This window comes from Leuciscus leuciscus (assembly GCF_965113295.1).
Source record: "Leuciscus leuciscus genome assembly, chromosome: 21".
Lineage (NCBI taxonomy): Eukaryota > Metazoa > Chordata > Actinopteri > Cypriniformes > Leuciscidae > Leuciscus > Leuciscus leuciscus.
Window position 1 is genome coordinate 22413213 of NC_138745.1, and position 26265 is coordinate 22439477.

The 26265-nt window shown below is 36.6% G+C and overlaps 2 protein-coding genes and 2 long non-coding RNA genes across 5 annotated transcripts in view; 3 read left to right on the top strand and 1 right to left on the bottom strand.

Annotated features, from left to right (window-relative positions):
• Positions 1-6132, top strand: part of waca (WW domain containing adaptor with coiled-coil a) — a 34923-nt gene extending 28791 nt beyond the window's left edge. The window contains exons 9-13 of one of the 2 annotated variants that reach the window (XM_082151734.1): positions 1704-1852; positions 1928-2043; positions 2335-2575; positions 4443-4570; positions 4668-6132. In XM_082151734.1, coding sequence (XP_082007860.1) covers positions 1704-1852; positions 1928-2043; positions 2335-2575; positions 4443-4570; positions 4668-4737 — 704 coding nt within the window. In that variant the 3' untranslated portion in view covers positions 4738-6132. Of the gene's footprint in view, positions 1-1703; positions 1853-1927; positions 2044-2331; positions 2576-4442; positions 4571-4667 lie in introns of both variants that reach the window. The other variant, XM_082151733.1, reaches the window with a different exon arrangement.
• Positions 1-26265, top strand: part of LOC309485106 — a 167730-nt gene that overhangs the window by 136597 nt on the left and 4868 nt on the right. The gene's annotated exons all lie outside the window — the stretch shown is intronic.
• Positions 10790-15302, top strand: bambia (BMP and activin membrane-bound inhibitor homolog a). Its single transcript, XM_082151737.1, has 3 exons — positions 10790-11211; positions 13256-13537; positions 14399-15302. The coding sequence occupies exons 1-3, from the start codon at positions 11136-11138 to the stop codon at positions 14824-14826; spliced, it is 786 nt and encodes a 261-aa protein (XP_082007863.1). The 5' UTR covers positions 10790-11135; the 3' UTR covers positions 14827-15302.
• Positions 14881-19508, bottom strand: LOC309485109. The gene is made up of 2 exons (XR_014201068.1): positions 18679-19508; positions 14881-18395 (listed from the first exon to the last, which is right to left on the bottom strand). It is a non-coding gene; the product is annotated as an uncharacterized lncRNA (long non-coding RNA).

The window sequence follows — 26265 nt, forward strand, 5'->3', positions numbered from 1 at the left end:
TCATTAGATGTACATTGAAGTAGCATTGTATCCAGAATCCACCCCTTCACCTCTAAACTGTAAAGTGTTAAAAAAAAAAATCAATTTAAATCTTACTATGGGCACTTTCTGTGATTTTTGTAGTCAACTACTCTTAGTCAGGTACTTATTTAAAGCTTCTTTTTTTTTTACAGTAAAAAACTTGACTTCTTGTTCAAGTTACATCATCTCTATAATGGCTTCAAAACAAGTAAATTTCAACCTATATTTTTCTTTTGAAAAATTAAATGAACAATTTTTGTTTAAACATCATGGCTTAAAAAAAAAATCACACAGAGCTTAAATAAAAAGCAATTTTAAAAAGTAGACCAATGTGCATGAAATCTCGATGCGTTTATAAAGGCTGTCACATTTTTGTTTAGTGTTTTATTCAAAGAAACTATAGGTAAAATTTTGCTTGTTTGCTGTAAATAACCTCAGATAGTGTAGCACATTTCATTAAAAATAAAGTAAGATTCACCACTTTCGGTTCTTCTAGTGATATTGATGACTATTACTGAAAACCCCTTGTCCACAAAATGTTTGTTATTGTGAAACTTATATGAGGAGTTCACTGGTAAAGTATATTTAGTTGTTGTTTACAATAGGTGATTGTACAAAGGGATTTCATTTTGCTGAATTTGAGTAGAACACTTGACTAGTCGACCTGAATTTCCTCTGAGTGACTCTTATGGATTTTTTATAATTGAGGGAGTTGGAGCGGGGGGGGGTATTTTTTTTTTAATTACATTTATCTCACCTAAATTGTTTGCTCACTCTGTTTGTGTTTTTACAGTGGGGTAATTTTGTTGCTCATGAGTTAACTCGGCACAAGGAAAACAAATTTTAACCTTGAATTGAATTTACAAAAAAAACCAAGAACCAATAAATTACAACAGAAGCACAAATAAATTAAATAAAAATACTAATGAAATAATTTCAGTGTGCCAGTGTTATTTTAGTATTATTTATATACTTTTATTTAGTGTTTTTAATAAAAAAATAAAAAATTCAGTTTAACATTCTCTAACTGTGCTTTTGACATTTTTATTTTATATATATATATGAAGAGTTCAGATGCACAAAAGCCTCTAAGTGCCATCTGAAATTTTCTTCTAGAATGATCATTTTTATCAAGCTCGTATATTTAAGTTCAGTAGTTTCACTTAAATGACAATTAATAGGTCATTTTCATTGCTATTTAAGTGAAATTACTGAACTTAAATATACAAGCTTGATAAAAATAATTCAAGAAGAAAATTTCAGATGGCATAGAGGCTTTGCATCTGAACTCTCTCTCTCTCTCTCTCTCTCTCTCTCTCTCTCTCTCTCTCTCTCTCTCTCTCTCTATATATATATATATATATATATATATATATATATATATATATATATATATATATATATATATATAACTTTAGTGCTTCAACTTAACTTATTAGTTAGTTGCCAAGGCCACATTTCAACATTTTCATGTAGTTTAGGTTTTTCATCTAATATTTATACTTTTTCAATTAACAACTGTTTTAATAGTCTTAGTTAATAAGAACAGTGCAGTGTGTTAAACTTGATTGGAATCGGAGCCAGAACTGCATTTGTTGCTAATGACATGCCTGTTGTGATTTACATATGGCACTATCTCTTCACCTTATCTTTCTCCTCTCTCTTTTCATCATATGGAGTAGCCCAGCAGTCCAGCCAGTCTCCGATGTCTCTGACGTCAGACGCTTCCTCTCCTCGGTCGTACGTGTCTCCCAGAATCAGCACGCCACAGACCAACTCGGCCTCCCTCAAACCGCCCCTCAGCACCACGCCGGTCTCCTCACAGACCAAGGTATACAGCGGTCAAATAGGATGACAGATGTCAAATGAAACTATGGCTTTGTAATGCACTCTCTCTCTTTCTCAGATGAACATTATGACAAATAAGTCCAGTTCTCTCCCTCCACCGTCGTCCCAGCAGTCCCTCCCCACAGACAAACATCACGACAACGGCAATTCTCCACGGACGCTGCAGAGACAGAGGTGACATGAGACGTTTGGAAGTGATTAAACAGATCCATCAGAACTTTGTTGAAGTTTATTGAAGGCTTATGGGTATTAACAGCCCACTGCATGCCATATTTGTTGCTTGAAGTGTCTTTTGTGGTGTTCGACTGCCATCTTCTGGTTGTTTGTGGTATTGCTGCTTTTGGTGTTCTAGGATCACATTTAAAATTAATGTATTTGTAAAGAGTTGGTGCAGACAATGTAGTTTTGCTTTTCATAAAAATGTAGAAAGACATTGACCCATCCACTGTTTGTGATTTGCAGCAGTCAGAGAAGTCCATCTCCGGCTTCGAACCACATGGGCAGTAACAGCAGCAATAATAATGGCGGCAGCGGTGGAGGTCAGGGACCAGGTGTAGTCAGCGGAGCGATGCCCCCGGGTTCAGTACCTGCTGGCGCAGCCTCAGGCAGAGCAACATGTACCTTCACACCCACGCTGGCCGCGCACTTCAATGAGAACCTCATCAAACACGTGCAGGGGTGGCCCGCGGAGCACGTGGAGAAACAGGTATGGGAACGTGAATCTGTCAACCTTATTTGTTATTTGGATTTAATTTGGGTCAATAAGATAAAAAAAATTCTTAATGCGTTATATGCATTAAAGGTGCCCTAGAACTGGTGCCCAGTTTCCTGGGGTGCCCTTATAATGTTAGTATGTTTTTTAGATCTAAAGTTGTTATAATTTAGAAATAAAAGGCATATTTCCTAGCCTGATTTCATCCTCTGATTTGAACACTCTGTTTGAAGGGGCGTGTCTGCTGAGAGACTTCAGAGTAATCGCCCTCTGCTGTGATTGGCTGACATGCTTGCATATGAAATATGTGGCATTACATGTAGAACTATCTGGAAAACTTTTACTATTACAGCTTTTATACGTTTTTACTATTACAGCTATTGAGATTAACGAATCGTGAGAAGTTTAAGTATTTAGATCTATTCCCATCACATAAAAGGTTGCAGTGATGAGCATTGAGCAGACAGCCTGTTGATCGCGTGAATGAAGATCTTGTCACTGCAACGCAGTTTCTGCGAGAAACGACGTGAAGTTGAGCGTTCAGTCACTGGCTTGATTTACTGGTGCATAAACAGTATTGAACAACTTTGAGAGAAAGATTATCTGTCTGAACTTGAACAATTACACATCAGAAATTCACATAACCCACTGGTTCTCCAGAGGCTCGGAGGAAGGAACTAAAAAAATACTTTTGTGTTAATTTGTACATCCAAACACTGAGCAACTGCCATGCTTCGTTCGCTTGTTTGCAAGCCATGATGTCTCTAGAGGAAAAAACAATATCGCACTGGATCTAGATAACACAGTGTAAATTATCGTTAATAAAATCACTACTTACCGCTTGCGGGAATATAACGTTAGTTGAAATTGCCCCCTTCATCAGTATGAGACGTTGAGAGAAGCCTGGCTGCTTGATATTGTTCCAGGTTAGAAAAACAGTCCGTGGTGAAATGGGCAGAGCAAACTAACAACTTCGAATTAAACTGTTGCGGTATCCGATTATAGATAGATAGATTATAGATGGATCTGCCATTTTCCCTATGATCTTCGCTTGTTTCTTCACCTGCAGAACTTCCGATGATTCGGCTGCGCAGTTCCGCCTGGCATTGAACATGGGCTGGCATATGCAAATTTTTGGAGGCGTACATATTAATGATCCCGACTGTTGCGTCACAGTCGGTGTTATGTGGAGATTCGCCTGTTTTTCAGGGGTGTTTTTCAAAAACGAGATTTAAATAAGGAGGAGAAAACTATGGTGTTTGAGACTCACTGTATGTCATGTCCATGTACTGAACTCTTGTTATTTAACTATGCCAAGATAAATTCAATTTCACATTCTAGGGCACCTTTAATTAAATTGATCAAAGGTGACCGCAAAGACATTTATAATGTTACATAAGATATCTATTTGAATAAATGCTGTTCTTTTGAACTTTTCTATTCAGAAAATTCTATTCAGGATTTTTTTTTTTATCACCATATTAGAATGATTTCTGAAGGATCATGTGACACTGGAGCTGAAAATTCAAATTTTCCAGCACAGAAATAAATTATATTTTGAAATATATTCAAATAGAAATCTGTTTTAAATATTACTTTTTATACTGAAATTCATCAAATAAGCCTTGGTGAGCATTAGAGACTTCTTTCCCCCCAAAAAAATGAATATCCTAACGACCCCTGATTTTTCAATTGTAGTATGAAAACTGTCTTATTTAAATAAACTAAAAGAAAATGAAGAAAGCGTAGTTTAGTTGGCACTATATATTCTGTCTCATCGAAAAATGGCACACAACATGATCCAAAAATGTAGATATTTTTGTTGCATTGCTAACTATTCACATGCGGCTCTCCCGCCCAGGCCTCGCGGTTACGTGAAGAGGCTCACACCATGGGCAGCATCTACATGTCAGAGAACTGCACAGAGCTGAAGAACCTGCGCTCACTGGTGCGAGTGTGCGAGATCCAGGCCACATTGCGCGAGCAGAGGTGCATTTCGCTTCTCTTCTCTTCTCGCATAGCATTGCATGTTCATGTGACGCCCATTATTGCTCATATGCACTAACTTGGTTCTCTTTCTCTACAGGATACTGTTTTTGAGACAACAAATTAAAGAACTTGAAAAGTTGAAGAATCAAAATTCCTTCATGGTTTGAAGAACTCTGGGCTTGCGATGTGGTCTTGAAACAGGAGGAGAGAAAGGGGGTAGGTGAATGGGCGGGCAAAACCCATTTCATGCGCGCGGAACCCTGGAGAACCAAAGTTCTGTTGCGTTCTGCTCTGGGCCCAGTCTTACATTAAACAAACTGCAGCGAGGTCTTGCGTGGACTGAGAGGGGGAGGGGAGAGGGGTGCGGAGAGGTTTTCAGAGGAGCTGCCCTCGCCCCGTCCCTGTACATGTAGATTATTTGTAGATGTTATTTCCATGTTGTAAATATATTTTGTAGATGAAGCCATGCCTATCAAAGCTTTTGACATCCAAACGTTAAACTAATCAGCACCAAGGCAGACTGGGATCTCAAGTGCCCTCATTGTCACCATATGTAGAACTCTTGACTGCAGATTTTTAAATGACATGATTAAAAAAAACAAAACAAAAAACAAATGCTCTTCAGTTATACGATCGGTGAACCATTTGCCTTGAGCATGTACCAGACCTGCATGGAAAAGGTGGACTAGTCGACCGGGACATTTAACGAGGACGATGACGCGCACTCTTTTTTGTCTTCTCACGACTCTGCACACGTATCCACCGGTTCATTTCTCTTTCGCTACATAGAAAAAATGGTAGTAATGCTACATGGTTATTTGGTTAGTTTCTTTCTTTCTCTGGTTGCACTATAATGGTTTCATTCCCTCACCCCATGCCTTTTGAGGGGGTTTACATCATGTTTGTCCACAATGGTTCAGTGGTCTCCTACCTACCCCTAATGGCCCAGCGATATGCCCATGGTCAACACCAGTGCCTGCTTAAGTGATGGAGTGAATGTGAGCAAGAACGAAAGGAGAAAAAGAATCATTCCTGCTGCTCAACCCATGTCGTTCCCCTCCCTCACCTCCCTTGGCAGGAGATGAAGACTGGTTGTCACCCAGAATCCCCTTTTCTTTTCTCTTAATCTTTCCAGGTTATTTTTTTCTTTTGATTTCTTTTCTGTACCCTTGTTTTGTTTAAAAAAAAAAACTGTACTTTAAAAAAAGAAAAAGGAAAAAATGAATGTGAGATGCAGTGGCGACTTGCGTTAAAAACTAGAGTTCATTCCTATGTACAGTTGCTAAGTAATAATGAAGTTAAAGTTTTATTAAAGTTGCAGTGATTACTAGTCTATCAGATATGTTGTATTCATAAATTATTACCACACATTTTCCTTTGCACCCTGATTGGATGGAATGGGATGGGGAGGGAGGGGGGGGGTGCTACTGGAAAACAGGAAACTGAGGGTCAGCCAAGGACTGGACATCACCAACCCTGTTATACCAGGGTCAGGGCAGGGTCACCTGGGGTCGGAAGGTCAAATGTGAAATGTATGTATTGTAATAAACATGCTAAACTAACATTTTTGTTGTGCTTTTTTGCGAGGTGTATTTGGTCATTATGCTATAATTTCTTCCATGTCAAGTTTAAATACAATTAAATCAGACTAGAATAAGTTTAAAAGATGGTTTATACACAGTTTGGAGAACATTAAGGCACTTATTCAGTTATTGGTATCAGTTGATATTTGTTTACTTGTTCGTTTTCAGTCAATATTGGATATTTAATTTAATTCGTTTGTTCTTTTACCCTACATTTAATTCAACTTTACCATCTACTAGTTAATTTTAAAAAACACTAATTTAACACTAGCAAATGTCAAAATGAATATTTGTTCATACAAGTGTTATTGTTAATTAGAACCATTAACATTTATTTTCAGTAGGCTAATTGAAATAAAGCTGACATACTATATAAATATTAGATGGAAAAACTTTATGAAGGTGAGAAATGTTACCTTGGAAACTAATTGAAATAAGTTTGGCTTTATTTATTTTTTAAAAGCTGATTTATTTTATTTTTTACGCACATAAAATTACGCTAATTTAAAACATTAATGAATACTACATAAACATCACTTTTCACACTGTCCATAATGTGATGTCTAAATTCACTTAAAGCGTTTAACATGCATGAATTTAATGTTTTAATTTATCTAAACCATTAATAGAGGCCATTTATTGTTTATGGTCCATTAATAATCTTATGAATATAGTTGCATCCCTACTTTTAAAACTGTTTCTTATGTCCTGATGTCCACCAGGAGCCATTGTTGTATATTACAGATTAGTGAATATTTGCTAGCTGTGACTTGAAACAAGACAGAGTTCTTAGGTTTTCCGTTTTAAAAGTTGCATTATGTCAGATCTGGACAGATGTGACCTGGCCCATGTTCCATGTTTTTCCATTTTGTCCGGATATTCCAACACAAGGTCCATCTGTGGAATAAAAACAACTGCAGATTATACTTTAAAATACAAAAATATTGCCTGTGTTGAGTGGACACAAAGAGAATCAACAGAGGTTGGAACACAACCATGAACTTTAAATTACGGAATGCCTCTCAACTAACAGCACACCAGCAGCATGATGTGTCCCATCATTTAAGACCAGTTCAAAGCCGAGAGAAACGGGTAACGGTGAGCCTGGATGTCTGTTCCCTATAGGACTCAGATGTGCCTCAGCTTGAGGTCTTGAGATGAGAAGAGTAGGTTATGCTGGCATGCTGAGTAACTCAACATCAAATGCTCAATGGTTTCAACATATATAAACTCGTTATTAAAGCATGACACAAGGTTGCTGAAAGTCTTATGAAACTGCTCTTTAAGATGGTTTACCATCTACTAGCATTCACACCCATTCGCTTTAGCAACAACAACAATAATAAAGCATTCATTTCAGATATTTCTTTTGAGTAAGCATTTTATATCCTTCTGTTTAGTTGTATAATGTAGATCAGGGGTTTTCAGACTGGGGTCCCGGGACCCTCAGAGGGAAAGGGAGTGACGGGGTCTGTGGAAAAGTTTAGAGGAAAAACTATAATAATAATTATATGGTTAAAATAAGTTTAAAAATTATTAGAAATGTGATTAGAAATATTTATCCATCAATTAGATTAAATTACATTAAATAAGACATTTGATAAATAAAATTAAATAATAGCCTACATTTAACAGTACATTACTAATGAGTGGAAAGAATATACTATGTAATGTAACTTAATAGAAACTCGTTTTAGATTTATAATAAGCTATTACTTTTCAGTGTATAAATTGAGTGTTTATAAAAGTTCGATTTTAAATTTAAGGATGGGAATCCCTCAAACGAGGATTGTCATATTTGGGGGTCTTGTGTCATCTAAAAATTGAAAACCCCTGTTGTAGAGCTATCTAAAATGATATCGTTTGAAGGCTGGAGCCATTTCTATCAGATCAGATTTATCACCCGTCAAATTAGCATAAAGTGTTCTCTGTATTCGCCCTACATGACCTTTTTTGTGGTTGATGATGTGGATAAATCATCCAATTAGTCTATAGCAAATGTCAGTAGCTACAGTTTCTTCTCTAGGCTACTCCTCGTCGTAGCCATTAGCCAACAAATAATGTTTTGGTAAGTGGTTTCTTTTTTTTTTTTTTATCGAACTAGAACCAGAACAAGGGACATGGCGAAAAAAATTATAATAATAATTCCACTCATGGACAGCAGAGGGAAGCACCTGATCATTCAAACTGAAAGACTGCAAATAGTCTAACGCCGTTGTTTGAAATGTTAATTAACATCTTTTGACATGAAGTTGGAAGTGTTTATCTATAAAAAGTCTAATTTCACAGTCTCTACAAAGGTTGGTGCCCTACTTAAACTAGCCTACCTATTACGAATAACGTGTTATTTGGTAAATTATTGTAAAGTGCTTGAGACTGATGAAAGCCTTGATTACTGTATTCCTCATTATCTTGTGATTCCTCATAATTAGTAAGACTAGACTGTTCTTTAGAGTGGATTACTGAAATATAGGCTATACCGAACAGTCATTATTCATAGTCAAACTACTTAACATTAAACTCAATATGATGAATGAGCTAAAGTGGGTCGAATTAAGAATGACTGCACAAAAATGTAACATTTCCCCCTCAAACAACTCACTGAGTGTGGCATTAGAAGTATCAGTAGGCTAGTGATGTTCCGTGGGCAGTTTCACAGACGCTTGGATTAGTCTGTGGAGGTGTGAATCTCACCATTTGAAGGGAGGACTGGTTTTGAACTGGCGCCTCTGTTAAATTACCAACAATTAGGATAATTGCTGTCAATCCGGTAATTTCTGTAGGTCTCTGAATGTGTCCCCTGAAGCGGAATCGCTTGTCTTTAGCCTTTGACACTGAATCGATGGCCATCTATCAGATGTGAGCGTCTCCCAGTCTGTCTCTCTTCGTCAAACACTTCCACAGTATAAACCACGGTATCTGCACATTCCCCACACTATCAAGACTTTTTTACGTTTAGTCAAAAAAAAAAAAAAAAATTTTGGTTAACGAGCATTTTAGGCTATCCATTAAACTTGCCTTAATAAATAAATAATAAGATAGACTGTTGCATCCTAATTTTCCAACAAAGGTAGCTTATCTGGCGATTTCTGAAGTGAATACTGATTATGAATCTGATAGAAAGAGTAAAATTCATAAACATATGGTTGTATTTAAAGGAAAAAAGTTTATTGGCAAAACAATTGGGTGCTGAGCTAGACTGAGCTAAACTAAGCTCAGTCAGTTAATTTTTATTCAAATAAATTCTGTTTATATTAAAATACACTGAATACATTAATGCAGACAAAAAAAAAACGGTTTTATGCGTTAAATCACATAGCCTATAGCTCTTTAAAGTAACAATTGTGAGTTATATTTTTTACAGTAGGCCTACTGTAAAAATTGGTATGATTAATAGCCTAAGTTATGACAACATATGTTTTACATTGCTTTAACTCATCAAAGTTAAGCAGTTTTCAAGTTATACAAGATTCAACTAAGTTAATGTAATTTAAGTTGAAATGACTTACACATGCAAGTTGATTGTTCTTAAAAAATGTAAGGCAGAAACTTTTTTCTGCAGTGTAACATGGGAGGAATTTTTTTCAGCTGTATGTTTGACATTTTCTATTTTTATACCGCCCCACTACACGCTATGATAAATAAACATATATATACTACATACATATTTAACCCAAACATGTGTTAAAACAACCCAGCATTTTTTAGTGTAGCCTATACATACAACAAAACAGTTAAAAGCACAAATGTGAGGTAAATAAATAACCTCAGGCAGATTTTTCAAACCAACAACATATGAAATTACAGAACCCCCTTTTAACCAAAACATACTAAAATTTTTCTAATTATAAATTTTGTTCTATTTAAAATTTTAAACATCGTAGGGTGTGTTTGATGAGTGGGTCTACAGCAGCACTTGGGTTCCATTTATTCGTTTATTTATGGTTCAAGGTTGCCCAAAATGCCTTCAATTGGGAAGCACATGCCCTGACCAAAGTGCTCAACACATTAGGGCGGGCAGGGCAGTTGAGATATCGATCGTTGTGCTCTGTGTGTTTTGCATGGGATTGTCTGGGGGGTAATTGAGTGTCACTGTCTGTCTGTGTCGTCTCGCTGGCGCCATGTGCCTCTTTGGATTGCTAATTTCTCTAACCGACCCGCCTACATCCACTCTCTAGTGCAGACCTGCAGTTTCCACCTCCAGCAGCCTGGGAAACACTGTCGTATGTCTGACAAAGCTCTGAAACATACTTCTGACTTTAATGCGTTTCTCAAAAAAATAAATAAATCCATATTCTAAAAAAGAATACTGCCATTAAGATCTTAATGGATTTGATAGGGTCTTTAAATCTTGATGATACAATATGTTAGGTTTCTATATCGTAATCTGCCACACCAGCTTTCATTTTAATAACCATTATGCTTTTTTTTTTTTCCCTTATCCTTGCTACCTGCCTCATCATGCGATTCTGTCTCAGCATCTGTAGGCGGAAAGACAAATTGTATGACCGCTGTGTGAACCAATACCAATGCCAATAGGACGCAGTATGCAAATGACTCAACATGTCCAACCAATGAACGTACCAGTGGGTGTGGCTACACTGAGCCCCAAAAACTGATCCAGTGAAATTGTCCGACCAGTGATCCGCTGCTCCGTGATCGAGGATAGTTGTCCGTGTCTCATTTCTTTTGGCTCCTTCTTTTTATTATTTAACGAATCAGATTTTTTTGCGTATATAGTGGGGTTTCTTACGCCTGACGGATTAGTGTTACGCACAAGGAATGTTTCGGCACTTGCGGTAGTTCGGCATTGGTCTCTGATGGAACAAGACACAGGCTTTCTGTGCCCGTTTGTTTTTGGATACAGCGTAGATCACAGATCCCTTGGAATGCAGTAATCAATGTAGGACATATGTAACAAGTCCTCAAACCATTCGGAGGGTCTTGCCACTGGGTATCAAGACAAGGAAAAGCAGTTGTAAATGGATCGTCATTCCAGCCTTGTTTCTCTTTGGTTTCAGCTGGAACTTTGTGCGATGGCTGTTCTTCTCACGAAAGGTAACATTGAGATTATATAGTCGTTTCTAGAAGCGCACGACACTACTAAAACTAACTTTAAGAGCATGTAAAACTGCAGCGCTCAAACACAAAAAGTCCTTCAAAATATTAATAATCATAGCTTACATTTCTCAACACTTGTGTTTCGGCTAATGGCCTTGTTTGCCGAAAACAAAACTGACGTCTCAACGCGTGGCTACAATGTTAATTAATATTTTAAGATAGGCCTAAACTTAAATGTTAACAACTCATTATACATCTTAAATTTCACTCTTACAACTGTGCCTTTACAACTTTTGATTTGGTCGTCTATTTTGGAATAGGCTAGTAGATTTATTGTAGCCTTTAATATGTATAGCCTATAATAAGGGGGGAAACCAAGAATTTGGTCTCTAAAGCATGCTGGATATGCATTTCTGCCGAAATAAAATATTTCTAGCTGCTAAAGACTGGTAGACCAGCTAACATGTTCCAAAAAAAATGTAAAAAAATAAAACACATCTTGAGCTATTTTGTTGCTGGTCTAAAGTGGTAGGCTATAATATGGCTTTAGACCAGCTTGAAACCAGCTATTATGCTCTAAAACACAGCTATGTCATTTTCTGAGCCTTTGCTAAATATTTCGATTTCCAATAGTTACCAAGAACAGTATGCTTCGTTTTTGTACATTATTGGATTAAGCAACACAACCAGTCACAAAATAAATAGTAAACCCATTTAGCCTAACTGATAAGAAGAACTGTGATTTCTCACACTAATGAGATGACATGTAACTCCAGCCTTGGACATTGTATACAAGCAGCTTACAACAACACAAAGGCCGTGTTTATTTGTGTTCGTGTCGTGGTGTGTGTTTAGTGTTTTGTTTCACGTCCACGCGCAGTGCTAGTTCGGCGTTAGGTAAAAATTACGGACTGACCGACCGCTGACTGAAACAGCGTTTTAACCGTAAATATACAAGCGCGAAACAATCCGCCGTCCTCTAACTGACCACGGTATTGCCAAATCTTTGGAGGAAACCTTAAAGGAACTATTCATTCCTCCACATGTCGCTCCAAATCTATATGACAAAATTTTAAAAGATGTTAAGCAGAATGACAGTCCCAGTCCCCATTCACTTTCATTGTATTGGAAAAAGATTCAACAAAAGTGAATGGTGACCGTCAATGTCAGTTCGTAACATCTCCTTTTGTGTTCAACATAAAAAAGAAAGTCATACAGGTATGAAACAACACGAGTGGGAAAAAAATTTGAGAACTTATTTTTTCGGGGAACTGTCCCTTTAAAGTTACCCTACGACATTATGCCAGGTTTGACCACAAGTGAGTTTGCGTGCTAACTGAAAAAGGAGTCCTGCTCTCACCCCCCTTTACGAGTTTCCATTTGGGTTGAAAGAAATTGACTTTGGCAAACAAACCACTAATTATAAGCTACACGGTTCCTGTTTTATAAGACAGACTAAAATGATCCCTTGCATGAAAAGCCATGACATAGTTACAGTGTTAAACAGAATTGCCATATATTAGTGTTCTGACACAAACACTTAGTCATAGCACTGTGTTAACCCTGTCTCTTTTTGGCTTTTTCTGGCATGAGAACTGAGTAGTTTAGCTTTAGTTGCTTATTTTTCCTCACATCCTATTTGGCGAAATGAAGAATGCCTTCCTGGTGATAAAGTTAACCAGTTTCAGCATCTTAGTAATGTAAGAAAGACTGCACAGTTTAATTTCCCAGTAAAATGCTCAATTTCTTTTGGAATGGATGTGAAGGGAATTTCAGCATTCCCACGCTCTATCAGGCAAATTTTCACTTTCATTTATTGGTGCTAGTCTAAAATGTTCAAATTAGTTAAAATTCTTTGGAAAGTTTAGTTTACTGTAAAAACATCTGAACAGTTTTGTACTTTAATATATACACAATATTTATGTGTTTTATGATTTAATACATCCAAGATGGTGCATTAATGTCAGTGTTATCTATTACCACAGATGATTATCAGTTTTCTTCAAAAAATTTGAACTAACACGACTTCTCTGTTTTGCAGGAGAGATCAGGTGTTACTGTGACGCACCGCACTGCGTTGCCACTGGATACATGTGTAAATCTGAGCTCAACGCGTGCTTCACTAAGGTCCTGGACCCACTTAACACGAACTCACCTCTAACGCACGGCTGTGTAGATTCGCTTTTAAACTCTGCGGATGTGTGCTCCAGCAAAAACGTGGATGTTTCCGGCGGAAGCTCTTCTCCCGTAGAGTGTTGCCATGATGATATGTGTAACTACAGGGGTCTGCATGACCTCACACACCCTCGAGGTGACTCAACAGGTGAGATACACAAATGTGACAAAAATTTAGATTGTATCATATGTTTGTTTCACGTTTTAAAGGGATAGATCACCCAAAAATGAAAAATTCTCATCATTTTGCTCATCCTCATGTCAAGGTTACAAACCTGTATGCCTTTCTTTCTTCTGTGGAACATAAAAGATATTTTGAAAAATGTATTTTTGTCCATACAATTAAATATTTTATTCCAGAGAAGAAAGAAAAAAGCCATACAGGTTTGGAACAACATTAGGGTGAGTAAATGATGACAGGATTTTAATTTCTGGGTGAATTGTTCTGTAAACCTAACTAAGTTTTCCTGCCTTGGTACAGAATGTCTGGCAGTGAATAGGCCAATAGGACACAGTGATTCCCTGATGAGTAGATAGTTGTGTTTTTTATCTAATCGAAGTAGGCTATTATCTTTACTGATGTTTGACGTCAATCCTGTGCAAACATGGACCCTTGTGACAGATATTTTAGTATCAGACATGTGCGCACACATTGACTTTTACGGTTCTCACGGCTCCAAACTGCAGGCTGATATTTAATGGTTTCCAGTGCAGCGCGAGTTTGCGGGTAGCTGGCAGTTTACCTTTTAGCACTTGGATTCAGATCACATACTTTTTATTTCACGTGGATCATGAAACGTTCCCACTGTGCTGGAATGTGCTTCTCACAGCGTCCTTTGACAGACGGCTCGAATCACATAAATGTAATCCCGTTTAATGAAAAAGGTGCGCTGAGATATTAAAGAGAGTGGAACAAGTAACGTAACACACGTTAGCGTTAAATCTCATGCTGTTTCCCCCCCCCAATCCAAATCTCACTTTGTTCTCACTATGCTTTGTCTCTGTCTAGACCGATACCACAGCTCCAATCAGAACCTGATCACAAGAGTACAAGAGTTGACGTCCGCTAAAGAGGTGTGGTTCCGGGCGGCAGTGATAGCGGTTCCCATCGCAGGTGGCCTTATCCTGGTCCTGCTGATTATGCTGGCGTTGCGAATGCTCCGGAGCGAAAACAAGCGTCTACAGGCCCAGCGCCAACAGATGCTGTCTCGCCTGCATTACAGTTTTCATGGACACCACCATGCCAAGAAAGGCCACGTGGCCAAGTTGGACTTGGAGTGCATGGTGCCGGTAACGGGACATGAGAACTGTTGTCTGGGCTGCGATAAACTGCGGCAGACGGAGTTGTGCGCGGGAGGAGGAAGCGGAGGCGAACGCCTACTATCTCTGGTGCACTGGGGGATGTACTCGGGGCACGGAAAGCTGGAGTTCGTATGACTACTCGGAAATTCTTTGTTCGGGCACAAAAGGGTAACTAGTTTGCTGTCGTAATTTTATTATCGTCCCGCTTGGTGCGTTATTTTATTGTCTCCATAGAGAGTGAAGAAATTTCAAGGACGCAACTTTTTGTGTTTTCTCAAAAGAGCACTTTACTTGAATTAGAATGGCCGGTCACTGTGGGGTTGTGGTAAATATGAAAAAGGGCGGGGCTAAGGACTGCAAACCCCGCCCTTTACCCAACAAGCCGTGTCCTGTGGATCCTGGAATGACACTGAAGACTGAAGGATTCGTAAAGACGGTCTTATTTTGCACATTTGTATAAAACGGACAAGATGACTATCGGATGGGTGGAAAGTTGCAATCGAAGCGGCTTTTTTTTGTTGTTGAAGAATTTTACACTGACACCAGGGTACAAATAAGGTTTGTTGTAGTCAAATTGTATGAATAAAGGATCCAATCTTGACTGTAACAAATCACGAGCCTCTGCTTATGATTTCATTAATCAAAACGATTTGTGTAGTTGTGTTTTTTAGCTCTATTCAACTGTGTGTGTGTGTGTGTGTTTGAGTGATGAAGCTCAGTCAGTAGCAGGGAAACTGACACAGAGGCCTTGTTCTAAAGTAGTGCCCTTCATCTGACTGCGTCATCTCTGAAACCCCTCCAAAAGGGACACATTACATCTCTCTGGCTTTCTCGGGCTGCTCTCTTGGGATTAATACTGGAGGTAGAGCGAGTATTTATTTAGTAAGTGAGGGAATGTCGGTAAGCTGTGAGTTCAGAGTCCTTCGCCTGCACTCGCTGAACACAGTAATTCCCTTGTATGCACTCTGGCTTGACTTTATAATCCACAAATCACGGACAGATTTGAGAACTGTGCAACTTTTTTTTTGAACTACTTTGAAAATATATGCTTGCAGTTTCACACACTAAAAGTCCTTAAGAACAGCAGCAAGTGCTAACATTCCTCTGTGATATAGTTCATTGCAGTGGATGTGAACGGCATGGACTCCAGACTCCTTGAGATGGAAAAAGAGCATACAACATACTGAAATATTATAGTGCTTTATATTATAAGATACTTTTGAGGAGGGCAAAAAAGCATTAGGTTTATATACAGTGGCCACAAAAAAAGTATGTTAAGTTAAGAAAAAAAATAAAGCACACTTAAAAATGACTGCGCTAGATTAGAAAATATTAAACCCTTTTTACAAGCACTTTAAGCAAAAAAAGTTTTTAAATAAAACAATATAGCGGTTAAAACTAAGACAAAGTGTATGAGACACTTTCTGGTTGTAACATGTACATACATAGTTAATGTGATTAATGATGCCTGTGTGAACTTAAAAAAAAAGACTTCCCAGCTAACACAATATGTTCTAAGAGTGTTTTGCTACTGTTTTCATAAGCCTTAAGGAATGAAAATGTTATTTCGTAATGTTCTGAGAACATAAAAAAAAATCATTTCTTCAAATGATTTCTTGGTTATACGAACGGCAAGGGAACATTCTATCTGATCTTTTTGTGAACATTATGGGAATGTTACTTTTGTATGTTCTCTGAACATTCTGAAACAAGTAGTAACATTTAAAAAACATTAAATTGTTTCAGGAAAAAGGTTCCACGAACAATGCATATATCATGTTTTTGTGCTAATGTTTTGAGAGCCTTATTAAAGACCAGATAACTTTACACGAACATTTATTTAATGTTTGTAAACAATATTTTTATTCATAACTTTGAGAGAACCTTGCCAGAATTTCTGAGAACATTCCCTGTTAGCTGGGTTCATACATCAATAGAAATAAATAAACACTTGGTTAAAAGTCACTGCAAAATTGGCGTAGAAAGTGAAGTTAGTTCTGAGAAAAGCTTTAGCATCATTTGTTTGTAGATATTTCATTCAATGAGTTTCATACATTTACACTTTCCTAAAGCACATTTAAATACTTTTTTTAGGCCACTGTATGTGAATAGCTCTAAATTTGTGTGTTAAAAATGATCGGATGAACATCAGAACTCGATTTTGAAGATTTCGATTTAAAATATGTCGAGTCATGTTTATTTATAGTCTTTTTCACAAGCAAGTTTCAAAGCAGCTTTACCGAAAGTTATATTGTTATAGAAAGCTTAAGTGTAGTATTAATACCATTTCAAATTCCTTCTAAAAGCTCTATAACAAAGTCATAAAGACATGATTATATAATACCTCGAACTTGAAATATTTCCAGTATTACTCTGTCTCGGGCTAAAGACTAACTGTCCTGTCTGCAGCTTCCTGTCTCTCTCTCTCTCTCTCTCTCTCTCTCTGTCTCCCTCTCTCTCTGTCTCTCTCTCTCTCTCTCTCTCTCTCTCAGCTGACCTTACTGTATGTCAAGACCCCAGGAAGACGCCATTAGCTGGCGGTCCACTTAACAGACGCTAGCATTAGTGAGTTTAGCCTCCCCCTGGACTATTAGCGCTTGGTTAATGATAACAAAAGCCTGATAGTTTGGACGAGCTAATGATCTCATTGGGTTCTCAGCTTAACTATGGCCAATCACCTGTTTCTGAGACTAATGTGCTTAACTCAAATGTGTCTCCAAATAAGTTTTATTTACTTTTCGTCCCCATCTTGCAGCCAACTGGCCACTCTGGTATAATATCTTTTTATTTACATTTCAGTAAATGAACAATCAATGAATAAAGAGAGTTTTGAATGAGATGCTGCAATGAGTGTTGTCATAAAATAAAAAACACTGGTCTCACTGGTCTGTGTAAAAGCAGCATGAGGTGTGTTTGCATCACTCATTGCTGTGGCAGTAGTCAGTATGGCCGTTTGTATTGACATGCAAATTTAACAAGGGCACCGGCTGAGCCTCCTTTACAAGCTTAATTTGTTTTGAATTGACTTCAAACTACCATTGCTCTCCTCCTATTCAGGAGTGCAGCTTTATTGAGCCCCCTCCCCATGTAGCCTCTGGGCATAGTTCCTTTAGATAGATTTATTCAAATTAAAACATTTAAATCATTCTGTGGCCTCAAGGCCGGGCCATTATTATTAACAGTCTGATTGTGACGTGTGTGATTAGCCAATCAAGTTAATAGTCTCAAGTTCATTTAAGTACATCCAGCACATCAGTCAAACGTACATACATTATGTGTATATATAAAAATTTGTATATACTGTTCGCCTTTTAAAAATGTTAAATTCCAGCCCAATCTGTAATTCTAAAAATAACAACAGATCTTCTCCTTACCTCGGCTGATTATTTATTAGTTCTACCAATGAAATAAACCAGGCCACTCCCAACAAACAAACACAACATGTCATCCCACAATCCTTATTTATGCAGGCAGGATTTGGAAGAAACCTCATGGCATGGAAACTCAAGTGACAGTCCTCTGTCGAGAGTCCGTGTACTGGACACAGAACCTAAATATTTGAACAACTCAAAGAGCCGGGAGACAAGCTTTGAAGTTCACAAACACACAAACCGGAACGATGTTCCCAACTAACTCTCATGTCTAAACATTTACACAAATGTCAAGATTATGTTTATAATGCAAATGTCTCACTGTCTGCCTATCTATCCTTTTATCTATCTATCTATCTATCTATCTATCTATCTATCTATCTATCTATCTATCTATCTATCTATCTATCTATCTATCTATCTATCTATCTATCTATCTATCTATCTATCTATCTATCTATCTACCTACCTACCTACCTACCTACCTACCTATCTATCTATCTATCTATCTATCTATCTATCTATCTATCTATCTATCTATCTATCTATCTATCTATCTATCTACCTACCTACCTACCTACCTAGTACCTACCTACCTACCTACCTACCTACCTACCTATCTATCTATCTATCTATCTATCTATCTATCTATAGGTCTATCTGACTTTTGATGATCCCTGGACTAAACATTTATGCACAGGTCACAGGACTGTCGAAGTGATTGTGGATTAATCTTTATTTTGTTTAATTTTGACTGTGGAACTGTAGAAATCAATATAGGTGAGATTACACAAATACTACTTTATCATATGATGATAATGATGTTAAAAATATGGTATTTTATCTCTATATATATATAAAAAAAACTTGATCTCACATGGATTTCGAGTCAGGATGTTTTTCAATCAGGATATTGTGAAGATTTGGCGATACTGTGTCTTTGTAGATGCAGACACATTTTATCACTGCCAAAAAGTCTGAAAATGTCCTCTAATGAATTTGAAGTGAGGCAGGAATCAAAACAAAGGTGAGAATCAGAAAGAAAGAAAGAAACGGTAAAGGTTGCGTGCATGCCGAAGACTAATAATGGATTTCACAGACAGAATTGGCTCCTGGCCCGAGAAGCCTCTTATCTTTTTTCTTCTCTTCTTTTTAAACTGTGACACACACCCTGATTTGGCAGCCGTAGCCTGAGGCCTCCTGCAGAGATATAATGTGTGTGTATTGTGAGTGCAGAGCCCTGGATTACAGCACTGAAAGAAGAGCAGTCTGTGTCTTTGCTACGCTGCCACTGAAAAGCGCCGGCATTGATGTTCCCAGCGCTTCCTTTTGGGCTTTTTTGAACTTTTTTGTTGTTGTTGTTTTGAACTTTCAATACATTTGAGACAGTTTACCAAGAGTTTAATAACATGGAAATTGACTAAGCCATGTATTATGAATTACAAATACATGTAAGTATTTTTGTTTTCTTGTTTATATATGTATAATATATTTGGAGACAAACATATACTGTATATATATATATATATATATATATATATATATATATATATATATACACACACATACATACATACATATATATATATATAATTACATGTGAATCTGAATGCATAGATATAAATCTGAATACATAGTTATAAGCCTGAATATATAAATGTAAATCTGAATATATATAGTTATAAGTCTGATCTGAATATATATAGTTATAAGTCTGAATATATAGTTATAACTCTGAATATATAGCCTACATGTAAATCCGAAAATATAAAATGTAAATCCTGAATATATAGTTATAACTCTGAATATATAAATGTAAATCTGACTATAGCTATAACTCTGAATATATATTTATAAAAATATTATATAAATTATAAAAGAAAAAATAAGATTTATTTTGTATATCATGATCAGAGATCAGATATATATGTGTGTGTGTGTGTGTATATATACGTATATATGTATAGCAAGAGTGCATTATATTGATAAAAAGTAAGGACATGTATATTGTCACAAAAGATTTATATTTCAAATAAATTCTTTCATCAAAAAATCCTGAAAAAAAAACTGCATCACGGTTTTCACAAAAAAAATATTAAGCAGCACAACTGTTTTCAACAATGATGATAATAATAAGAAATATTTATTGAGCAGAAAATCAGCATAGAATGATTTCTGAAGGATCATGTGACACTGAAGATTGGAGTAATGATGCTGAAAATTCAGCTTTGATGTCACAGTAATAAATTACATATTAAAATAGAAAACAGTTCAGTTGTAATAATGTTTCAATATCAATTTTTTTTATTTTTATTATTTATGATCAAATAACTGCAACTTTGGCAAAACTTCTTTCAAAAACATTTAAAAGATTTACCGACCACAAACATTTGAAGGATATATAGTGAATAGGTAGTGTAAGATGTAGTGGTTTAACTAAAGAGAGCTTCAATCAGCAGCTGAGTATATGTATCAGCATTTTATTCTGTGCCAGCTCTTAGTTTTGATCAAGATGAAAGCCCATGTTACGGTGGACGTGACCTTTCATGTGCGTCTTATCGAAACACTCTGCCAGGACTGTATATTACAGGTTGTAAAGGCAATTATCTCTTAGTCAAGCTGGTGATAAGTGAAGAATGCCAAGGGCCACACCTGTAACCACACCTCCTGAGCAATTATTTAAAGGGTGTGGTTACACAGCGCTCTATATGACAATGAGTCTGCTGGCAACAGCTCCACTTCTGAGAGACCTGTTTGCTGGAGTATTATGCCTTTTCAGAAAGACTCATAATCACTACGTTTTCATCATTGTGTTCGGCTTTTCTTTGAAAAAATATTGATAGCGTAACACTTTCGCCAGGTGTTTGAGTAGTCAGACTGAAACTTGAGCTTCAAACGCTACATAAAGATATAAAATAAATAGAACAACAAATGTGATTCGCAGGTTGTTCGGTTGTAGAATTGCTAGGCAATAAATATCATCTCGTCATAAAACTGACCGACAAAATGAATTTATCTGTTTGTTTGTTTTGGAGAACGACATCATCACCACCACCACGTGTTGAGCATCATCTGCTCGGCGGGAAGTGAATTATGACAGTCGGTCCAAAACACAAGGGTTAAATGCTTGGTAATTATTCTTTTGAGATGTTTTATGGCAGTTCTCTGGCTAATGTTAAACGACAGGGATTGTTTGAAAGCAGAGTCGGGCTCAAGAGGAGCGGGGCAGATGTCCTGAGAGAGAATGAGGGATTGAAGTAAAGGCTTTAGCACAATTTTATATAATTCATTTAACCAAACAAAGATTTTATGAATTAAAAAAAAAATATTGAGGACAAATTTGGGTCAAAGGGTTAGAAGGGGACGGACAGGGTGAGGTAAGTTGAAAAAAGCAGAGGAAGTGAGATAGAAAGAAATAGGAAGGAGTGAAAGAGAGGTACCATGGGGAGTGGAGCTGTTTACTGCAAGGTCAAGGTCCTAGTGACATGTTTATGAGTTCTTTTCGAGCAGCTATTGCTGTTAAACTTATAGCTTCACATTCTGCCTACCACACACACACACACACACACACACACACACACACACACACACACACACACACACACACACACACACACACACATGGTTTCCGTATTTTATGGGGACTTCCCATAAACATAACATTTGTTATACTGCACAAACTGCACTCAAAAAAAGATTTACACAATTCAATTAAAAGTAAAATTCCATCAAATTGAATTGGATAATCCTGATTCCTGACATATTGTTCATATTATGAATTAAGAATTTTAAATGAGTTAAAAAACTAGAGCTTAATAAAACATTTTGTTTAAATCTAAATGGAACAAGGGAATGGACCATTTAGTTTATGTGATTCATATTCATATATATATATATATATATATATATATATATATAGATAGATATAGATATAGAGATAGATATAGATAGAAATATATGTTTAAATTTAAGTTTAAGATTTATACAAAATGTTTTATTAAGCTCTAGGTTGTTTTACTCATTTAGAATTCTTAATTTATAATATGAATAATACAACTACGGGTTTACCTGAACACCTACACACACACACACACACACACACACACACACACACACACACACACACACACACACACACACACACACACACACACACACACACACAGCATTTTATTGAATTACTACCTACAAAACATTTGTCATTTAAAATAAATATATACAAAATGTCAGCCATTTAGATAAAATTAATAAATGTAAATAGACACACACATGTATATATATATATATATATATATATATATATATATATATATATATATATGAATATGAATATATTAATATTGAGCCATAATATTGAATTGATAATGTGTCAGTAAAATGCCAGTTTAAAGTCATACGTAAAAAATCCCATTGCACCTTCTTCTATCATTCCAATCAGGCCACACTTTGATAGATTGTGTCTTCACATGCCTCACCATCATGCCTTATTACTCAAGTATGGTAAGTGGTTTACGCTTGCTAGCCAATTACACAAACCAAGGAACTCAGCAGCAGGGAGCTGGTATCATTTATATTGAGTGACGGATGAAATGAGCTCTCTTTTCAACCAAAGCTTTGTAACACCACTTAGAGAAACCAAACTTTAATAAGCTATAAGCTGAAGCTATAAGCAGACATCTACTGGTAGTCAATGTTCAGCGGCGAGGGCTGATAATTTCACTCGGTTAATGGAAAAACAGCCACTGATTAGATGAAATGAAGAAAGAGTGTAAGAACTTTCTTAACAGTGACCACAAGTGCTCAAGAAGCAGACAGACCACACACTAAGAGCATTTTATAGAGAGGGAACCATATTCATGCTATTTTTTTTTAATTCTCACTCACTGTACATTTACTGTTAATGTACGTCAGGTGAAAAACAGTATTTGCTTTTTTTCTGTGTTCTCCTGCCCAGCACCTGAACTTACACATTTACAGCTCCTCCTGAGAAAGAATATTTAAGCTCTTCACCCTGTTGGAACATGCAACCGAATCCAATAACGTCCATGTTTATGAGATGCAAGTGGTGTTTTGGATTTTATCTTAAATGAGACTTCATGGAGCCAGTTTCTTAAACCAAGGTTAGCTGGTTTGCCATAGAAAATTAAACAAGGCTCGCTGATCTAAAAGAAAACACTAGCTCACACACACACACACACACACACACACACACACACACACACACACACACACACACACACACACACACACACACACACACACACACACACACAGTTATTGCATGGTTGGTTGTTTAAAATATTCTTACTGATTCACGTTGGGTTGTGGACATGGATTACCATCATCCAATGTAAAATGTGGGTCTTCTATATAGAAGAAAGAATCTTTTAAACAACATGTGATGACTCTTATGCAATGTACATGCGAGTTAGCGTTTACCAGCTAATCGTGGTTTAAGAAACTTACTGGCTCAATGAAATCTCATTTAAGATCAAATCCAAAACACCATAAATATGAACGCTATTAGATTTAGTTGCATTCTGTATTATTGATCACTGACATTCAATAACAGAATGTACAGGGGTATTGATTTCTCTTTAATATATACATATATAGCATTTCAGTTATCGTTCACCCATTGCCTGTTACTGATAATACAAATAACCACTCTAACCTCTCTGGAATCAAATCTAATTTGACCTCTTGGACATTGAGACTGGGAGCGCGTTTTCATGTGAATGTTTTCCTGAGTTTGTAAATACCACAGACAGAATGTTAACACGCACCTGGAAAGTTCTCAGAAAGGACAGTTCTCAAAGAAGACACGCACACATAATCACACACCTGCTCGAGGAAGAACAGCTGTTTAATTGCTATGTTTGTGCCACTGTAATCTGTAATCTCTCCTTCTCCCTGTCCTGCGCTGTGTGGAGGCTGAACATGTGGCTGTATGACCACAACACTAGGAATTCTGACTCACAACCTGGAAAGAAAAAAGAAAAAATATTAATGATTTATGAAATTATATTTGTGGACCTAAAATGAGATGTTTGGTAGAACAAACCTTTTAGTATAATTATAATTATCAGTAGCCAATATTTTATCAAACGCGTCCAAAATTAATTAAAGTAAGCCTGACACTTTACAAATATTTACCTTATGTATGTCTTCATTGACTTATCTACGCTAACATTTTGTGTTTTCAGAGAGCACTTATCCTTTTAATTACCAGCGACAAACACGGGCAGGTCAGAGTTTACTGTAAGCGGCAAACACACTTTGTAGTCTTTAAGTCCTGGGCGGAGTGCATGTGTGTGTGTGATTGTGAGGGAGAGGCCATTACTGTTTACATTGGCTGCAGGGAATTATCCCTCGGGATGCTGAGGGGACCTTTGGAGTAAATCCTCTAGAAACACACACACACACACACACACACACACAAACACACGCACACACGCACGCACACACACACACACACACACACACACACAAACACACACGCACACACGCACACACGCACACGCACACGCACACGCACACGCACACGCACACACACACACACACACACACACACACACACACACACACACACACACACACACACACACACACAATCAGCATGTGATCAGCACTAGTCACACACAGGTGCATGTGTATGTCACAGATGTTCAGACACCACGTTTGCCACATCGCTTTAACAAAATATAAGTCTGATGTATAGAAAGCTCAAAAGAGCAGCATTACACTTAAAATATATTTTAAATAATAAAGTTTTTACATCGCTTCAAAAAAAGGTCACTTTTGATCAATATAATTAATAATTATATGAATAATAATAAAAAAGAAAGAAAGAAAAACGTACTGACCCCAACATTTTGACTGGTAGTGTACATTCATATTTAGGAATAAAACACAAAATATAGTTATAAGTGTGTGAAATCTATGTGTTTAGACTTTATGACTCCACATTAATTGTTTATATAAGAATTCTCCATTTCTCTGCATATTAGCTGCAAACAGGCCTCAGGGCATTTAGCCAAAAATGCATAAACCAAACAGTGATCTGCTTACCTAACATATAGTATCCCGCATTGGATATGGAATAAATGGTATTTAACATGATCCTGTATTTTAAGTGGACTCATCTACTTCAGCATGCTAAATGAATTACCCAGGCCCTGCGCCATGACGTGCAGCTTCATATTAGAGAAGTTGGTCTGTGTTCATGAAAGAGCAGATATGTGTGAAAACGAACACCCTTCAGTATCAAACTGTTGGCTTTAGGTAACAGGTCTCATTAACCTCTGCGGCTCTGCCTATAAACAAAAATGATTAGATTAGAGACACATGTTGTAGGGGTACAGGCTTGCTTCAGAATGTTTCAAAATCCACCTGTTTTTTCCTTTTTTCCTTTTTTAATGTTACTCTGATGCCTGAGATTTAGACGTTACAGGTATCATTTTAAAAACATATGAAATTATGTCTATCATGCACATATCTGATCTCAGAAGTGTGTTCTGCAAAATGGCTTAACTTACACTTACTGTCAATAGTAAGTATAGGTTTGAAATATGGCTGTCAATTGAACATATTTGGTACAATTATTTAAATAAACAAAATTATCTGATAAATAAGCATAATATAATTAATTACATTTTTTAAATCAATTGACAGCTCTTTAAAATGAACTTTAAATACATCAAGTAAAATATTGAAACATTTAACTGGATTACATTATTATTATTTTATACAACATTTAACTCGATAAATTATTATTATTTTTTTTTTTTATTTAACGATGAAATTAATAATTTTTAACATATAATTTAGTGTTAAAAATAAATAAAAACTGAAATTGTAACTCAGGGTTAAAATTTAAATTAAAACATTAAAATATTGCCATGGTATTGAGATACCTGGAATTCCAGATGCTGGGGGGACGATCCAGCAAATATGATTAAATACTGTTTGTCATGATGTTTATGTTGTGTTACCAGTAGTAATGATACAAAAATGACAGAATAGGTTTTTTCCACCTTTAAAGCGACTGCAAAACATTGCTATTCTTAATGATACAATCTTCTCACAGACGCATACGAAAGAAGTCTAAGTGCTGAGTCTTACATTTATATAAACTTTTTTTAAAGAGAAGGGAGTTTCACAGGATGTCTAGAGTGACCAGTGCTCTGTCTGATAAAACAGA